At 36.6% G+C, this 20,912-nt stretch overlaps 1 protein-coding gene across 1 annotated transcript in view; it reads left to right on the plus strand.

The window, feature by feature from the left end:
• LOC133520375 (aminopeptidase N) overlaps window positions 1-20,912 on the plus strand; it is a 78,163-nt gene that overhangs the window by 44,109 nt on the left and 13,142 nt on the right. Inside the window, exons 2-4 of the mRNA XM_061854756.1 lie at window positions 666-1,400; window positions 10,710-10,865; window positions 14,077-14,370. Of these exons, the coding sequence (XP_061710740.1) occupies window positions 685-1,400; window positions 10,710-10,865; window positions 14,077-14,370 (1,166 nt within the window). The 5' untranslated portion in view covers window positions 666-684. The remainder of the gene's footprint in view (window positions 1-665; window positions 1,401-10,709; window positions 10,866-14,076; window positions 14,371-20,912) is intronic.

Raw genomic sequence — 20,912 nt, forward strand, 5'->3', positions numbered from 1 at the left:
GGATTACCAGAAATCTGACGTTTATATCATATGGTCGTACCCGAGAACCTATTTGAAGCCGACATTCTTCAGAAATACGTGTTACATTTTTATTTATTCCAGTAATATTTACCGACTTTGTATCTGTGTCTATGCCTAACCGCTTTTTAAACGCATTCGTAATAAACGAAGCCTGACTCCCTGGGTCCAAAAATGCACGCGCTGTATATGTTTTATCATTGGAAACTACCTTTACTAGAGCGGTACATAGCATAGCGTTGTAAGCATATCTCCTATTTTGCTTACAACGTTTTATTAATTTATTCGAGTGTACCTACTTTAATTTTCATGAAAACATTTGCCTAAACATAGATATTTTTATTGCTCATTGTTTATATACAGGTACTTATATAAATACTATTTACTTTATTGTGTTAATTTCTTTTGTACTTGTTTCCTTTCTACTTTCTGCTTTTTTGGACCAGTTTTCTTAAATTATCTAATAGTAAGAATACTTATGGTTTTAATTTTAAGGCATTATGACTTCAGGTCGCAGATCGCTACAGCCGGCCGAGAGTGCCCAGTATCGCGAATACCATTATTAATTTTAGTTAATTTTACCAAAAATAAAGTAGTCGACGAGTATTTTATTAACAAAACGTATAACACTGTTTCTCTTGTTGCAGTTAACCAGCCAGTGATGTGATGACGCAGGCCCGTGAGCCCCTCGGCATCATGGACGGCAACCCCAACGTCGACTTCTCCACCAAAACCAAGCGCGGAGTCTACCTCTCCAAGAGCCTCGCTTTCGTCATACTAGTCATCTTCGCTTTAGCCCTAGTCGCTACATCCTTCATAGTCTACAACTTCGCCGCTTGCCCCAGAACCGACCAACTCGCCAATGTTACGAAATACGAACTCAGTCACTGTGACTCGTCTAAACAATTACTAGTAATACCATTAACAACTGAAAATACTAAAAGCGTTATACCTTTAGAAACTACACCAGCACCAGAGGTTTTTGAAGAAGATGAAACAACTGTTCAAGATGTAAGATTACCTACTTATGTTAAACCTGAGAAATATTTCCTAAAGCTAACTCCTTATATTTATGAAGGCAATTTCACATTTGATGGATTTGCTAGTATAACATTGAATGTTAAGAACAATACGCGGATTTTGACTTTTCATGGAGTGGAATTAAATTTCCATGATATTGCTTTGTATCAGAAAGATACTGGGAAGAGAATAAAGATTGACCAAAGGACAGAAGATGTACCACGGCAGTTCCATATATTGAAACTGTATGAGGCGTTATATGTAGGAAAACAGTATGTGTTGAATATAACATACACAGGGATACTGAACGATAATCTTCACGGATTTTATAGAAGTTCTTATGAAGAGAAAAATGTTAAAAGGTAAGTTTACTAAGAACCTTGATGAAATAATGGTTAGGTACATTATTTCGTAGGTATAATATTTTGTCGTTATCTATTCGATTATTTTGTTCAATCCGTGGCTAAAACACATAAAGGTAACATTTTATTAACGTCTGCAGACGCGTTGATGTTGCAGCACCTGCAGCCTGCAGCTCGACTGCTACACCGTTGACATGGGCAGTGTTGGCCGAATGTTAATTAGAATTGACCATATTGAAAACTAACTATACAAATTGAGCCGTACCCAGCAAACATTCTAAGTGCTTTTCCCCAGGCTCTAGAATATATTACTAATTTAGGTAAAAATTACATCATACGCACCACATAAATTCACATATCGTACATTTATACTTCCGGGTAAAAATATAGAGCCATTAAAACGTAAATTTCCCTTAATCAATACACCATAAGGTCAGAAACTTAAAGGTTGAGAATGAGCAAAATATAAGGTAAAATTAACTTCGAAACTCGACAAATAGTTAATATTTACTTCTAGTTGCATATAAGGTGTATATGCGATGTAATTTTTTCTTATACTGGGGACCTTTAGGTCGATGATTTAAGTAGCTTTTGCTACCAATTTCGTAGTAAATATTACCTTCCATAAATACCAAATTGAGACTATAAAGTTATAAACACTTGTAAGGTACTAAAAATACCATAAGGTTTCATTAAGATAACCTAATAGTCAAATTAACCCTAAAAAATAACTAATAAGTTGAAGTTTGCGAGGCGACTTCAGGTCATGTTTGTTTTACTCACAAATAAGTCATTTCTCGGTGAAATAGGACGCATTTACCCAATAGTTATTTCGTTTTTAAATCAAAAGTAGTGTTGGATTTACAATGGCCAAAGACAAAAAAAAATAGACATTCCAGCAGTTACGCAGTTATAGTAAGTGTAAGGCTAATATGAAAATTCAAAGTGAAATATTAAAAGAAGAACAAAAGTGTGAATTACCTTCTAAATCCAGTTTTGATGGATATCCAACTTTGTGTCAATCTACTGATACTGATACCGTTTCAATAACACACACAGGCAAAGATCTTGATTATATGCATTCGTATTATAATGAATTAGGAAATAAAATATCTGATAATATAGATGAGATGACAGATGGCAGTGAAATCGGTGCAAACAAAGAATCGGAAAATTAAGACTGGAGATGAGTTCATTAGAAATGAAGACTGCTCTAACATGAAATCAATAAAACTTACGGAAGACCTAAGAAAATGGACAATACAGCATAAACCCACCAAGTCATCCCTAAACGACTTGTTAGTTTTACTCACTGAACACAGATTTAAATTGCCAATAGATGGACGAGCACTTCTAAAAACTGACGATGTCTTTTTATAGAGCCTATGGGCCAAGGCAAGTTTTGGTATCAAGGTAAGGTGAGAGTCAGAATGGCGGGTGTACCTAAATAAAATCAAATGAAAAGCATACCATATTTTTGTACCTAATTTGTACTATTTAGTACCTCGTTTAAAAAAATTTGTACCTCACGGTACGTAAAGTTATCATCAAAAAACAGGTCACCCGCCATCCTGACAGTCAGAATGGCGGGTGTACTTTATTACTCTATGTTCCCGTGGTTATTGATAAATTCTATAAAAGCCAAATTTTTGTACCTTTTTTGTACCTTCATATTCAATTATAATACGAGTCATTTTATTTGTGCTTTCCCAGTTTTACTCATTTTATATTTTGCTTGCTATTACAATTTTGCAGGCGTTATAATTTTTCAAGTTATCGATTTAATTTTTAAGAAAAAACGCTAAGGTACAATTATTTTTATTACACCAGGATTTAGTACCTTTAATGTTTAATCTGTTAAGTTCAAATAACTCAGAAAATCATGTCTTAAAAATGATTTTTCTTAGGAAGATATCTTTGAATTGGCGTCTAGCCTTTTTAACGCTAAGGTACAATTATTTTTATTATGCCAGGATTTAGTACCTTTAATGTTTAATCTGTTAAGTTCTAATAGCTCAGAAAATCATGTCTTAAAAATGATTTTTCTTAGGAAGATTTCTTTGAATTGGCGCCTAGCCTTTTTTAAGACATGATTTACTGAGTTATTTGAACTTAACAGATTAAACATTAAAGGTACTAAATCCTGGTGTAATAAAAATAATTGTACCTTAGCGTTTTTTCTTAAAAATTAAATCGATAACTTGAAAAATTATAACGCCTGCAAAATTGTAATAGCAAGCAAAATATAAAATGAGTAAAACTGGGAAAGCACAAATAAAATGACTCATATTATAATTGAATATGAAGGTACAAAAAAGGTACATAAATTTGGCTTTTATAGAATTTATCAATAACCACGGGAACATAGCGTAATAAAGTACACCCGCCATTCTGACTGTCAGGATGGCGGGTGACCTGTTTTTTGATGATAACTTTACGTACCGTGAGGTACAAATTTTTTTAAACGAGGTACTAAATAGTACAAATTAGGTACAAAAATATGGTATGGTTTTCATTTAATCTTATTTAGGTACACCCGCGATTCTGACTCTCACAAGGTAAGATAAGCTATTGTTTACAAAAAACTTTGTTAGATATGGATTTAAGTACTATATCAAGTATGGAGTTGATTTTCAACGTAGACGGTATGTCTCTTTTTTTTTTAACGCCGTTCTCCTCCCACGCCTAAGGGCAAAGCGTTATTTCCATTCCCCTTCAGTAATGGGTGGCCACTATCTTATATATCATTTTTGCAACAATAAATACCTAAAACCAAATTAGAGTCAATTAGAAATAAATATTTTGGTAACTATATTGCGTAGATGCGTTAAATACGCAGATATGTTTTAAACTAAGCATACAATCAGTTAAAATAATTATCACTAAACTCACTAATGACTCGTAAAATCTTAATTTCACATATAACTTTCCAATCAGGGAACCTCTGTGCGTAATATTTACCCTTGGCACTTCTGATCGTAAGCCATAGATCTAAAAAAGTAAAGATAAAGCCATGCAAACAATTCCGACCGAAAAGTCTCGTTAATCAAAACACAGCGTCATCTGTTGTATACTGAGTAATACAATAGGCCATAGACATACGCGAAAGTAGACTGCACTCTCGCCTCCAAAAAACGTGTCTAGAAAAATGGCTCGAGGGAGACCTTAAGTGCCAATTACATCCACACTTAATCAATTTCTGGGAAGAGAAATAATATTTTTCCATTTCACCAAATATCAGCAGCACATCGTTTACAATATTTGAAATGTAAAAAACACTTTTGACAATTAGAGACAAAGTATTGTTTACATTTCAAATATCGTTAACGATGTGCTGATATTCTGTGAAACAGAAAACGATTATCAGGCCCGTTATCGGGAAGTGTGGATGTAATTGGTGCTTTAGTCCCTTTTTCTTTAGGGCGACGATGAAATGACAATTGAATGAATGTTCGTTGCCACAGCTAAACAAGCCATGCTGCTATTTTTTTTTTATGGTAGAGGAGGCAAACGAGCAGACGGATCACCTGATGGTAAGCGATTACCGCCGCCCATGGACACCTGCAACACCAGAGGGGTTGTAAGTGCGTTGCCGGCCTTTAAGATGGGAGTACGCTCTTTTCTTGAAGGTTTGAAGGTTGTATCGGTCCGGAAATACCGCAGGCGACAGTTCATTCCACAGTTTAGCAGTGCGAGGCAGAAAGTTCCTGGAAAAACGGACAGTTGAGAACTGCCAACCATCTAAGTGGTGAGAATGGAAATGTTGTCGCGTAGGGCGATGGCGAAAAAAAGCGACAGGGATTAATCCGAACAATTCCTCGGAGCACTCCCCGTTGTACATGCGATAGAAAATGCAGAGCGAGGCCACATCTCTACGCAGCGCACCGCCAAGGAGTCAAGCCGATCCGAAATACACTGGCAGTCGACAATTCGAGTCGCTCTTCGTTGGATGCGGTCCAGAGGGAGAAGCTGGTACTAGGGTGCCCCTGCCCATAGATGAGAACAGTATTCCATGTGCGGGTATTTTTATTAATATAAATGTCATTATTATAGATTTTACCGTGCTAGTTTATTACGACCTTCTAAGGGCGTTGGCGGAGCGCCTCGACTCTCCTCTCACTCGCTTCTGAGTTGAAGAGGTAATTAGCAGGGACAAGTATAGCAGAGATAGTTTGCCTTACTTGCCCCTGTCAATTGATATCATATTATTATATCGTGTAATATATTTAGTTTAAATTTTTTCTATTATTTTATTTTTGTTTTTTTGTAGTGTTCAACTAACATAGATAGTTATTACGAGACTCTGTAACTAACAAGCTATGGATCAACTTGGTCTGAAATAAATTATTTATTTATTAACTTCACTTAAGAATATTGAGTAGGGATAAGTGGAAATTAAAACATATTAAAATGTGATTGATAAATACAGTATGTTTTAATTACATACAAAATACTTAATAACCAAAGAAGCTTGATTTTCACTGAATGTCAACATTTAGAAGGACTATTCGTGAGTCAATAAACTAGCCTAACCTACCTAACCAATAAAAATGACATTTATTTTAATAAATATGGTAATAGCAGAAGTCTCCCTCGAACTATCTCGCTAGGCTCGTTTTTTGGAGGCGAGAGTGCAGTCTACTTTAATATGTGTCTGTGTACCGCCGCATCGCGTCTCGCGCCGCGCAAGGTCAATATGAAACAAAATTTGATATGATTTACCGATGATATGAAATCTCATATGTGTATTTGATTTTTCTGTTATAGTTTTTACAGAATTTCACAAGACAATTAGGCATTTTTTAAATTGGGAATGGCTATACGTGACGCGTTTCCACTGCGCAATTCGCCAGACGATTGAGTGCAGGGGTGTAACTAAATGCGTTTTTGACACCCATGTATTGGCCCCATTCGTAGTGCTCGTAAGGCCAGTCTTTACGAAGTAATATTATATGTCTATGTCGTAAGCACACCGCCTACGCCCGCGATGTCAAACAAATACTGAATACGATTGCGCTCGCCTCGCGGTACGCGGTCAAAGCGACGTTGTGATGGCGGTCGCTTCGACCTTAAACGGTAACTCTGCACCATTAGGTCGAAGAAATGAGTATATATTACGTAAAATTTCCTTAAATACCAGTACGTCGTATTTTTAGGTAAACTTAACTTTTTAGTCGAGCCGACATTTTGTTTTGTTATAATTAGGTCTTGTTATTGCAAATTGCAAAATTTAGGTATGTTGTAATACCTAGAACAATAATATCTAACAGCACTTTTAATTTCATTTATATGAAAAAAAATATAAAGTCAATTTAATATATTTACAAACTCCGAACACAAATTTACGATCCCCAATTACAAGCAATACATACTACTTATGAGCATAAAAAAATTAATACTTAAGTATTTCGAAAGCCCATCAGTAGTTTTGAATAAAAACCTAACATACTACACGAGAAAATTTTCAGCGCACAAGATTTCATCGTATAATTCCTGCGTAATCCACCTAGATAATTATTTTACGCCAAGTAATGGCCGCCATTCTCGTTGCAAAACTTAAGATTGATTTTTTCGTTAGACATTTTGATTGTGAGCGGAAAGAAAATACTCTCGTAATATATTTGTCTCTTTTTCTTCATGCTATCTCATAAAAAAATAACCTTTCTTGGTAATTAAATGGTAAAAAACACGTTGAAATCATGTTGAAAAATAGTAAGTCTTACTAATTTTGTACATTGCAACCACATTACACGTCGTGGCGACGTCCAATCCACGTCGCAAACATTACCTATGTAGTAACCATTAGGTCACAATTACTAAAATTACGTGGAATCGACGTAGCCGGCACGTGCTTTTTTTCCCCACTTTGGTGAATTCCAGGTGGATTCCACGTCGATTCGAGGTAACTCATTTTGGTCACTGTCAGATTTACGACCTATAATAGGTGATTTTATCGTTATTTTCACCAAAAATGTTTGCTGGGTAAACCCTAGCGGAAGGTTACAGTTTACGGTCGTTTACCAACACTGGTCACAGGTAATCTAAAAATGTCAATTTCCTCGAAAAAAATCCGTGATGGATTAGCCATTCCGCTGCTGCAATGCTGCACTATCAAAGCTGCTCGCGACCAGAACGTCTCTTTAATCGGTTTAATTATGACTATGACTATGCGTTATTGCTTTAAAAAAATTGTTAACCGATTTTAGAACCCCATACAGTTAAACAATGACGATAAATATGGATTTCCATCTGAGAAGTTTTCTTATGTTTCACCTGCAATAGGGACCTTTTTACCAGAACTTCTATTGTAATTTCAGATAGTGGCATCCTCGTTATTATTGTTTTTATTTGTTGCTAACCATTAACCATTGTATTTAAATTGTTTTGTTGTTGTTGTGTTGGACTAAGCAAGCTATGGACCCAGAGTCTGCAATAAATGGTTATAATTTAATTGCACTTGAAGCCACACATTTTGACCAGCAGTTTAACCAGTGACTACTGTCTTAAAATAAACGTAACTACACGACGCAGTGCAACAAAGGAATATAAACAAAACGCCAGCTAATTATTTAGTGCTTAAACATGGCCTGGTTCCGCACTGGGTCACAATGCTAAGCGGGTCACTTCAAAAATTCAGCAACCGGGTGCAGCAGCCTTGCTCCGTTTCAATTCTACTGACCTTGGTCCGGAGCTTAAATGCACAAATTTGATTAATTAGGTATTAATTAGGGAATTAAAAGCTCGGTTTTATATAATAGTCGATAATTATTTTTTATTCAGTATGTAGGTGTGATGCAGTAGGTTGATAATATTTATAAATTAAAAAATAACTAATATATACATACATAGTGTTGTGTTCCTGTCCGTGAATAAAGTTGCCAGAGCTCAACGAGGGTGCGGAGTGTCAGGGTCGGCAACGCGCATGTAACTCCTCTGAAGTTGCATGTGTACATAGGCTACGGAAACTGCTTACCGTCAGGCGGGCCGTATGCTTGTTTGCCACCAACATAGTATAAAAAAATTAGAACAAAAGGCTTATATTGCGGGTACTAGACGACGATATATTTTAATATATACATATTAATAAATTCTTAAATACATAGAATACATCCATAGTTCAGGAACAAAATAATAATTAATAAATAGGAAAATAATAAATAAGACAGTAATAATAGATAGGAAATATCTGTATTAAACACAAAAATCCTGCTGCAGTAATGCGGCACGATATATCGCAAATGTCAAAATCATGTTGCTGCGATGTCATGATTTCTTAATAATAATACCAAATAGTGTAAGCAAATATGAATTTAACGTTGGGAACATTCCTCAAATACCTAAATTAATGTCAGAGTGATGGGTAATGTTTAATGACGTACCTGGCAACACTTTAGTCGGGAAGTGGTAGGGGTAAGCGGGAGATAAAGAGTGTTGTACAAACTTGTTCATTTGGATTGTGGAAGTCAAAGAGACGACATCTTGACGGTAACGGGTTGAGCAAAGTTAAAGAGGCACTTCCATTTTATAATTACAGCAATCGGTATTTATAATACTGGTTAGATTTTTGACTAGAGATGCAACGAATATTCGGCCACAATTTCACTATTCGGCCGTATACCGAATAGTCGCATAGTATTCGGCCGAATACCGAATAGTACGTTAACATGTAGATAACGGCAAACGAGGGGTAAAAAAAGTAACAAAGTACAAGTAATCAATAGGTAAATCTTTCAGACTACTTTAATATTCATAGACAAAAACATGACAAAAAATACCTATAGTTTTTACACACACGACTAAATCTAACGCACCGCAATGTCTGCAATTCAATACGCACTGCGTGCGGAATAAGCGCAATTTCCATCAATAAGATAAGTATCAACTTGCAAAGCGCACGCACGCGCGCGTTCGAATTTACTTCATTTTAGGTAAAACTTCTAGCCGAATATTCGGCTATTCGGCCGATGGCTCCGCCGAATATTCGGTATTCGGCCAAGCCACTATTCGTTACATCTCTATTTTTGACAATTGCGGCAGCAATGCAGTCGGCAGCAATGATGCGACGCAGTAATTCTGGCGTACTTAGTCTGAATCCGAACGATATCTTAAGCCAATAGGAAACATCAAGATGAGACATCTGTGGATATAGTTAACTAGTTACAGCGCTTGGTAAACTAATCGGTCGGAGGTGATGAGGATTTAATTGGCCTTGCTATTGATTGAATCTCAATCACAGCTGTTAGATTAGAATCAATCGCAACAATAGAAGATTAATAGAACGGCTGAGATAAATATGAAATGTAGGCCTCTTTGCCTATCTGATTAAATAAATAAATATTATAGGACAATATTACACAAATTGTCTACGTCCCACAGTAAGCGCAATAAGGCTTGTGTTGTAGGTACCTAGACAACGATATATATAATGTATAATTATAAATACTTAAATACCTATATATTTATATATTATATATATCGTTGTCTAAGTACCCTCAACACAAGCCTTATTGAGCTTACTGTGGGACTTAGTCAATTTGTGTAATAATGTCCTATAATATTTATTTATTTATTTATTTAAAATCAATTTTTACTGGACTTATTTTAGTTAACTACTACCCAAAATAAACCCAAAAATAGCTCTCAGATAACATTTCCAACGCCTGTTGAATCATCTCAACAGTCGCACTACAGTCTCATTAGTATTCTCCTCTCCGAACGCATAAACTACGCTGTCGGATCAATGCACGGAACTAAATCACTACTTTATACTTTAGATGTTCTGCATAATAATGTTGTTTGCGAATATAGGATTATTGTAGTCCTTAGGAATATTTCAATGTCAATTGTAATGTATTTTTCATCACACTTGCTCGTAAATGTTGTTATTGTACGCCAGCATACTGAGATCGAATGAGCAATATTATGCCAACGGGCGGTAATAGATTTCTTTTTAAATTGATTATGCCCATGTGCATATTTTTTAATTATGTCACTAATTCATACGAACCAAGTAAATGTAAATGAGTTTTACTCTTAAAATATTGACGTTTATAATTTAATATTTTTGGTTGTTTAAAAATATCTAATTTGATTAATTTAACAGCCATTTAAAATATTTTTAGTTGATTAAATTATAAATGGTTTTCATTTCTAAAGTGATGTTAATACGCTACGCATTGAATTAAAGTTCAAAGTTTTCAGATGGATATTAGATTAATTATTGCCACGACTCTGCATCAAACTGCACGTACCTATATCGAGAACTTAAATATGACATGAAAACTAAATAACTTCATAATATTTTCCCAGATGGATAGCAGTGACGCAGTTCCAAGCGACGGACGCCCGCCGCGCGTTCCCGTGCTGGGACGAGCCGGCCCTCAAGGCGCGTTTCACCATTAGTATCGCTCGGCCAAGGAACATGACATCTGTGTCCAACATGAACAGCGTTGGTTCGCAGCCACAGTAAGTAAATAAAAATATCTAAGCCATATTCCATTACATTATCCCAGTTTATTCCCTAGAGGTACCGACAGCAGTTTCACATAGAATTCATTGTAGAAGACCCACTTAACCATCAACATCGCGCGGACCCGTGACTAGAGTTCCGTGTCCAACATGAATAGCATAAAAAAGTCTAAGCCACATTCCATTAGATGATCCCTGTTTATTCCCTAGAGGTACCGACAGCAGTATCACGTAGAATTAATTGTAGAAGACCCACTTAACCATCAACATCGCGCGGACCCGTGACTAGAGTTCCGTGTCCAACATGAATAGCATAAAAAGTCTAAGCATAGTCTAAGCAGTCTATCCATTCGATGATACCAGTTTACCCCAGAGGTAGCGACAACAGTTCCACTTAGAATTAGTAATGGAAGGTCCCCTTAACCATAAGCATCGCGAGGCCGTGACATGACCTGTTCGTTACAGCCAGAGTAAGATTTTGTTACTGGACGCTCGATATTGGTCTGGTCTGTCATTGCCTTTTAGTTCGTGTAGCTACCGTTGTCGCTTGTTGCGTATGCAGCTGTAGTGTTCAGCCAAGGTATGGTTGGACCGGATCGATGTTTACGATGCTTGATATAAAAATAATCTTTACTTATTTAGTCGTTATCTTTTATCTATTTTTCAATTTGTTCACTCTATATTATTTTATGTCTTTTTCCTTCTTGTCTGTTACCTTTCGTGATTTTTCTCACTTGATGGTCTCATCGGAAGATCAGCGCTGGAAGCCACCAGCAACATGCTGAGATGAGGCCATTTCGTAGCACTTTATACTTCCTTTATTTTTGTTATATCATGTAATTTAATGTGTCCTGTTTGTGTCTACGAATAAAAATTATTCTATTCTATTCTACTAGTTAATTACGTACGTAATATTTTTAAAGAGACAAGACATTATGCCTTCACTTTGACCTTTGATTAAGAATAGGAGAAGACTAAGATTTAAGGAGCAAGGAACGACTAATAGCAGCACCCCACAGACTAAGCAAGTCTTCAAAGACCATGAATGTCTTAGGCCCTAGGATCTACAATGCCCTGCCTAATGACATTAAAATATCAGAGAGTTGTAATATGTTTAATAATAAACTAAAAAAATTGCTTAATGGTAAGACCTTTAATACTGTTATGGATTTCTTAGTGTTTGACAAAAATAATTAATGTATTACCAAAATAACAATGTATTTGATGACATGATATTTATTTATGACTTACATATTGGTTTCAATTGTAAATTTTAATTTATTGGACATAACGATTTTATTGTAATTTTAATTCTAAACATATATAGATATTTCTTATTTTTACTACTTCCAATGATTTAAATGTATACTCTGTTTTTGACATGTAATATTTTAAGAATATTATCAATAAATGAGTATGAGTATGAGTATTATCACTAAAGTAAATATTAAAGCCACATTTAATACGTACCTATTGATGAGTTGATGACCTGAGTTGCCATTTTATCTAACCTTCTATTAATCTTAGGTGACACCCTTTACGTGTTACAAGACAGGTCCCAGTATAGTCCCCAGGGGTAGGCACGTTTCAAGTAAAATTGTAGCTATGTCGGACCAACAAGATCCAACTTTAAAATAGGTTTTAGGACGCCAGGAAAATTGTGCGTGTGTCAACTTTTATAAGTACGTAAGCGACAAGGTATGTATAGTTACTGTCATCCACAACGACGCACAGATTTGTCAAATCTAACCTTTGATGACATGACAATACGATTCAAGGCACGCGTCTTTGTGAATGACACGATCCATAGGTATTTCGTGCTTTGTAATAGAATGATCAGTGCCTACAATAATTATCAAAGCTTTAGCTTATATTAGATTACATTGTTATTATTTATCAATCAATTATTAAATGACAAAGTTAACACCTATGGCGTAATAGGAAAATTTATGCTTGTTGCTACTAGATGTCGCTAATGTGACCAAAAGAAAGCTTTATTCATTTTTTGATTTTGTTATCCAGTTTACCTTTGCTCTATAGGAAGCGTGTATGAACTGTAGGAGGCAGCACAGGAGCCGTCAGTTTTTTGGCGCGAGGCGTAAATGTGATGTTTATTGTTCCGACGTAGCCCACAAGTTGGCAGAACCTACTATGCACAAGAAAACACGTGACGTGTAAATGTACATGTTTATGGTTCCGATTCAAGTCACAAGATGGCAGACCCTCCAACGCGCACGGTACCTATTGAATAACACTTTGTAATCGACAATACTTAAATACAGTACTTAAGTACCTCAGTTATTTATAGCAAAATTTTTATTATCACCGAAATCAATGAAAACTATGTATCTTCCTTTGATGTTTTATTAGCTACAAAATTTCTAAATATAGTATTTTTGATGTAACGGTAATAGTTGCTGGATGTCTTCCAGTTCGAAACGGAAAAGTTATGCGTTTGCTATGATTATTCTGATTGATTTGTACCAGACGATGCAATCGAGCTATCGATCTTCTGCGGACGCGCTTAAGATAAAAATATTTTATTGCATGTTATAAATAGGTACGTCGGACATAAAAGCTTATAAGTTTTGTGATTTCGAATTTAAAATTTAATATAGACAGGTCTTGGGCGTTTGCCGCGTAAGCTGAAGACGCTGGTTTGAAGCTGGCCTCCGCCTTTGGAGGACTATTGTTAGCGGCACCAATCATGGAACATTTAAGAGAAAATTTTGAGTGTTTTTGATATTTCACCGACACCTGTAAAATTTCTACCGCGTTACGCTTTAAAAGTTGAATGTCCAATTCGTCCTTTATGTTTTCTATGTATTTAATGAAAGCTACTGCAATTGGTTTCAATATTATTAACCAATTAAAACTGTGGTTTTTTGCTCCAGTCATGGGGATGTATCGCGCCGTTAATTTGCAAAATAACAAATATCAATGAAAAATTAAACTTAAGCAACTCTTTGGCTCTTGTTTATGGTAAAATGTTGCCAGCGATTAAAAACTGATGGTAAATAGTTGTTTTACTGGATTTGTCTATACCATTCCATTACTGGTGCCTGTTCCATTATAGGGGTGTTTACTATAGACACTTTTTCTTTAGTATATGAGATATATTTCAGTTTATAATACCTTCTACATAAGTTCCTTCATTTTCACTTAACTTCTTACATACCAAATTGACAGAATATCGTCTTATTTCCAGCGACACCCTCAAGGATTACTTCTGGGACCACTACGCCGAATCCCTCCCCATGTCTACATACCTCGTCGCCTTTGCCGTCACCGACTTCGGCAAGAAAAGCGACAGTAACTTCACCGTCTGGGCCCGGAAAGAAGCACTGCAATCTGCCTCTTACGCCCTGGAGATTGGGCCGAAAATCCTGCAGTACTTGGAGGATTATTATAAGATTAAGTTCCCGCTGCCCAAGATTGATATGATTGCTTTGCCGGATTTCAAGGCCGGCGCTATGGAGAACTGGGGGCTTTTGACGTTCAGGTGAGTCCTTGATTAAAAGGATTATCTCAAGTTAGATGCTGCATTTATTTTATTCTTTTTATAGTTGTTGGGGATGTAAACAATATCATAGATTCCAAGCTTGAACATTATCGTTCGGGTTTCAATAAATAAGGCATATTAACCCTTTAAACGCCAAGAACCCCTAAAGGTATCGTTACTAGTCATGCCCACAGTGCGAAAGACACTAATAGGTGTCATGGCGGACGCTGTCAAAGTAACCTTTACACTTTCGAGTAAGGTTTACACTAGATCCCTTGCACATGGGATCTTGGCGTTGGAGTCATGTTTGTGTTTATGACATAAAGCGTTCAAAGGGTTAAGTTGTGCCAAAATATTTTAATTCTTCCTCCACACTTTTTATATTACTTTCACCACCAGTTTAACTGTAACGTGCTCTGGGTCTGGCAGAATATCAGTGCTTTGCTCGAAAGAGTGAAACGTTTAGCTGAGTCGGCGCCTTTTTGTTTTTGCTGCAATTCACACAGTCTACTGCAAGTAACTCCATTAAGTATTCGTGTTGGTATTATGTCTTTCTTTTTCTGTAAGTCAATGTGTTTCTAAATTGTGTGTGTTTGCAGCAATAAAATAAACGCACATATATGTTTTTGCCATCGACCGGCGATCAGATTAATATCGCAACGATCATTGTGGATATACATACATATAATATATAAATACTTGACGCTCCGGCTGTGGAATGAGCTCCCTTCCGAGGTTTTCCCGAGGGTCTACAGTATGGGGTTCTTCAAAAAAGGAGTGTACAGGTTTTTAAAGGGTCGGCAACGCGCATGTAACACCTCTGGAGTTGCAGGCGTCCATAGGCTGCGGTGACTGCTTACCATCAGGCGGGCCGTATGCTTGTTTGCCACCGTCGTGGTATTAAAAAAAAAATACTTGAATATAGTAGAATTGGAAGTCTATCTGCTGATTCTATTTCATTCTTTTACATATCAATCTCGCACTACACGCGCGCTACACGTCGTTTTTCATAATACACGAGCAGTTAGCGAGCTTGTTACAAGTAGGTCTTGGACCCGGGTACGTCCTTAAACTACATCCAAAAGAGAGGTATGGGCATTGTAAATGTCTTCTCGCTTTGTTTGGTAGGGCATAGCGCAGCGGATATCATTCCAGATTTAGAGCAGAGCCCAACTGGAGAAGTACCTCCACCTTACAGAAAACCGCAGCTAAATAACACTAGACCCTACTCATAGAGTTGTGTTCCTGCCGGTGAGTAACGTTGCCAGAGCTCAACGAGGGTGCGGAGTGTTAGGGTCGGCAACACGCATGTCACTCCTCTGGAGTTGTAGGCGTACATAGGCTACGGAGACTGTTTACCATCAGGCGGGCCGTATGCTTGTTTGCCACCGTCGTCGTATATAAAAAAGGTGCATTTACGACGAGTTCGCGGTGTTTGCCAAACCTGGATATACGTATATTTACCTAACTTTTTAAAAACCTACCTTATTTCCATGCGCACCTTTCTTGTAACTAGGTAAACCTACATATTTCATTCATGGTAATTAATCTTAATTAACCGTGATTCATTAATAAATTGTAATAGGATCAATCCAAAAACTAATTAGAATGTATCCGGGGTCTAGACTAGATATTGACATTATTATCGATTTAATACCATAATGATTATGGTGATAAACGTACTTTTCAATGGTGCATACTCGATTATAATAATCTTAATCATTAAACTAGATTAGGCCTGAATGAATTATTTGATACCTTAATAGATAAAAAAAACGCCCGTCAGTATTACGAGCCGATTTTTATTTTGTTGTTTTTAGGGTTCCATGGTCTCATTTGGAACCCCTAGTTTCGCCATATCCGTCTGTCCGCCGTGTAACACACTGAAACCTATGTTAGCTAAGTACACTTGTAATGAAAGCACTAGGATATAATTTGAAATAACAGGCTTACGAATGTATTCCGTTGGTACTTTTTATTAAATAATTTCGTAACACACGCAGCACACGTGAACAAACATATGTGAAAACAATGGCATAAAAATCGAGTAGCATCTTCAAATACAATGCAGTTCAACTAGAAACTACTTCGATTAATCATATTTCAATAGCTGCTTTAGGTATCCGGATTTCTAATGAACTGAAATTACTATTTAAAATCAAAAATCGCCTCCAAAAAGTATAAAAATCCAATTACGAACTGATAACAAAACATCACTAACGCTCCTTTTGTGAAAACCAAGATGTCGGACAGATACTGTACCCCTTGATCGACATCATAACGTGACGAACGCGTTTGCGTTAAGTCTCATTTTGTATAGGATTTTGAGTTTCCAAAACGTCCCGCTTGGCGCGCTCTTTCTAAATCCAATACAAAATTCGATAGCGAAACGTGACGTACGCGTTTGCGTTAAGTCTCATTTTGTACGTGTCTGTTTATATTTCGTACATAAGTTCCGAAAAACTCATTGGTACGAGCCAGGATTGAAAGTCGGACGTCATATCCACTCGGCCACCACCGCTTTTTTTTATATTATATATACAAACATACAAATATTGTACCCATTTAAAACCGTCATATTGTCTAACAATGTTGCTGTACGTCCGAAAAGTATTTACGTAATTGGCGTTTTAAGGAAAATTTGCTCTGTGCTTATCGCATTGGGAGAGAGAGATCTTTCCAGAAACGAATTGCTGGGAGGGCGAAGAGTTGGACATGAAACCAGTGCGGTAAAGAGGAATACAGACTAAGACTCCGAGAGGTAAGAAGGACGCAACCGGGAAGGGAGGATTGTCTTCAAATATGATATAACGGTTGATTTAGCTCCGCTACCCCCCAGCCGAATTTGCAGTTCTGAGTTAGGGTATGACAGAAGATAGTACACACACCGATAGTAGACAGGAAAAGCATGAGACGAATTTCCAGCTTGCCTCAAATAATACCTACCTTAAAATGTCTATCAGCTCTCGAGCTATTACTGAAGGCCTGGATCTTTCTCTTTTACTCCAATGAACGGGTAATTAGAGTGACAGAGAAAGATGTCCGCAATTTGCGAATTTAGATTTTCACGGTAAGCCCTCAGTAATATAGCCCGAGCTGAAATATATTATAGGCATCTTTTATTATATCAAAATTTACCCGCTGTCTTTGATCTTTTAGTAAACTTAGCAATTGCCTACAATGTTAAAACATTTTGCTATCTAAAACTAACAACAGAACCCTTCCTACCAGAGGTCGGTTTATTCCATCGTATAACAAGATCTAGTTCAAGGACGGCGCCCTGAACTTTTCTCATCTTTTACGTGATTTCATTACCAGATCGTGGTCGAGACGAAACGTAAATGTATTTCTATGTTCTCCTTTACGTTCATTGGTATCTCTTTGATCGTATATTATCTCTCATCAACTCACGGGTATACACATCCCGGTAATTTGATAGGCGTGCGTGGGGATACAGATCCAACACGTAAAGACCCTTTGGAGAAGTTTGCTGTTATGTAATACACCTGCTAGAATCCATTCACTTCTGGGAACAAATAGATACCCGTAAATCGAATCGGTCCGTACAGGCGTAAGGGCTATTGAAAATATAGTGAAGAAAAGTTATTATTATGAATACACTATTACTAGGAATTAATCTACTGTATTAAGAAGGAACAATTTTGCCACAAATTGTAAATAAATATATTAGTTAAATATAGCAACGTGCAAATTGCAGAACTTTCTCAAAAATTCAAAAAAAAATCATGCTAGTTTCTACTTTGAAAGTTCCCGTTCAGATTAGGGATTATTTCTCAATGTTTTTAACTGTTGACGACTGCTTCATTTAACATTTACGTCACTCATGGCGTCATGTCAAGTGTCATGGAAGTCAAAACTAACCGTAAATTTGGCAATATAAATAGCAGAAAAATACTTACTTACTTACTTCATTGGCTCAGTGACCCAAGCAGGATCTTGGCCTCTGACACGACAGCGCCAATCTGCTCTATCCTGCGCCAAACAAAAAACCGAGAAAAGAATATTTCATGGGCAGAGCCCGTACATTTCATGCCGTTGACAGAAAAATGACGTCACGCTACATAGAGTATGATTCCAATTAGTATTTTCGTAATAATTAATCATTTGTCAACCTCTTTAGGTAACTGATACATATACTTGACAATCAGTATAGAAATGTCTAACTGACTTTCATTTTATTGTCACACAAATAAATAATAGTTTATTAATTTATGAAATAATACATATTTTTGGTTTTTAACAACGTAACATGCTTTTATTCACGTAACAAGTATTTATCATGATACCCATCAATAAGTAAGTTATCTAAATTTGTAGTAACTCCCTGTATGTTAAATTACGTCATTTTTGCATCAACGGCATGCAAAGTACGGGCCCTGTTCATGGGACTTTGCAATTATTGAAACATTGATCATCAAAATGATTCTCTTATTTTTTTATCAGAATTATTATATCACGACGTTTTTAAATCATGCATTACTTTTACTCGTAAACTGTCTGTCAAAAGTAGACATATGATAGCCACGTCACGACTGTCACTCTTGCTAATCAAATAGACCCCCTGTCTAACGAACGTCAAGCTGGGTGCGAATTATCAGAGCGCTTACAAGGGCGGCCGACACTTCATTAGGAGGGCCATCTATCATGTCCGCTCTTATTGGGGTGGTGTGGGACAAGTGACGGGGTAGAGCGGATAGTTTCATTCCTATAACATACATACACTAATAAGTACATATTTTAATAACTAGCAGGTTGCTTAGCCAACGTGCCAATCGTCAACGCTCCGTAGCGTAGCGTACTCGTAGTCATCTCTCTTTATCACTCTTCCATATTAGTGCGATGCGAGATTGACAGTTGCGTTTATCATTGGCACATTGGCTACGCACCCAGTCATGTTTTTAACGGTTTCAACACCGTGAGAATATTATTATTCACAATATGTATGATTTATTTCTGCAAATAAAAATACAAATAATTTATTGAAGAAAGTAGTGTACAGTGGTAGCACTTAAAGACTAAGGATTAAGGATAAGGAAAAGTTTACATATGCCTAAACTAGGAGTTCCTGTGTTATAATTATAAATAGTACACAATAAAAATCTTATCACCTTTACAAAATAACTTCTTTAAATATTCTATATCAAAGTACAGTAAGTAATAATTTTACGACTATTAGTAAATTCTCTGTATCATCGTATGTCATATTTTGAAGGGCGCGTCAAATTGTATGTAGTATGTATTTAGTAGAGCTCAAATCAAATAGATCCTGGACTATTTTAGACATGTGACATTATAGTTGGGCAAAAGTTGAGCTTAGGTGAATTATGCAAGTAAATAAGAAAAAAAAAAACTTTAGATATGTACATATTATGTAAAATAACTATGTATTAAAATATTTATTTTCGCTTGATCACTTTCAAAATAATTATGGTTACCTATCATAATTTGCTTAGGTATTAATTAATACGATAAATTAAATCCATGGCCCATATTAATAAATTTACTTCCGGTAATCCACTTAACTCAAAAATCCCCCAGTATTTGTTTATTAATTCAAATAATAGTCCGCTCCCCTGTCCGCCTGTCCCTTGTTCCACAGCAAAACTCAGAATGCAATATAGACCACAACACAATCTATTCCCATGTCGTGTTCGATCGACAAATATCGCTCGGTCGACATTCGGTCACACCCCCTATAATCTATGGTTTACGATGTGTACAACTGTTACAAAAACACTTTTTGTTAGTCTCTATGGTTGTGTTAATGTTAATTTGGTGTGAAGATTTTTCCGAATGATATGAGTGGGTGTTTATTTTAGTGTGTTACCTACCTATAGGCGAAGGACTTGAGCAAGCGTTGGTAGCATGTAACTGGGTTGTTATTCATATTCAATTACTCTGATTTTTAGGGTTCCGTACCTCGAAAGGAAAAAACGGAACCCTTATAGGATCACTTTGTTGTCTGTCCGTCCGTCTGTCTGTCTGTCAAGATCCTTTTTCTCAGGAACGCGTGAACATATCAAGCTGGAATCTATATGAAATACTCAGGTCCATTGTCCCTTGGAGCTGTGATAAAATCAAACTTCTAAGCCAACGCAATCAAAAGATACAGCCGTTTATGTCGCAAATTTCCGCAAATTTTCGACAGTCGCAAGGGAATCAAAACCTACAGGGTACTTCCCGTGAACTCAGAATCTTGAAATTTGGTACGAAGCAACGTCTTATAGCACGGATAAAGGAAAAATTGCACAAACCGTAAACATTTGTACGGAACCCTCGGTGCGCGAGTCCGACTCGCACTTGGCCGGTTTTTTTTTCTCCTGACCGATTTCGGCCATAGGGACTGTGTGCTATGGAGTAGGTATTTTCAATTCACGATATTAGAATGTAAGTGTTCCACTCTCTGGTGCGCCTTTAGGTGTAACCTATTTTCCTACTAAATATTCGAGCGCATTTGGACACGCCAGGACACCATCTACATATTTGTAGGAAATTGAGGTTGGCGGCCGAGCCATAAGCTC

This window comes from Cydia pomonella, chromosome 8 (assembly GCF_033807575.1).
Source record: "Cydia pomonella isolate Wapato2018A chromosome 8, ilCydPomo1, whole genome shotgun sequence".
In the NCBI taxonomy this organism is placed as follows: Eukaryota; Metazoa; Arthropoda; class Insecta; order Lepidoptera; family Tortricidae; genus Cydia; species Cydia pomonella.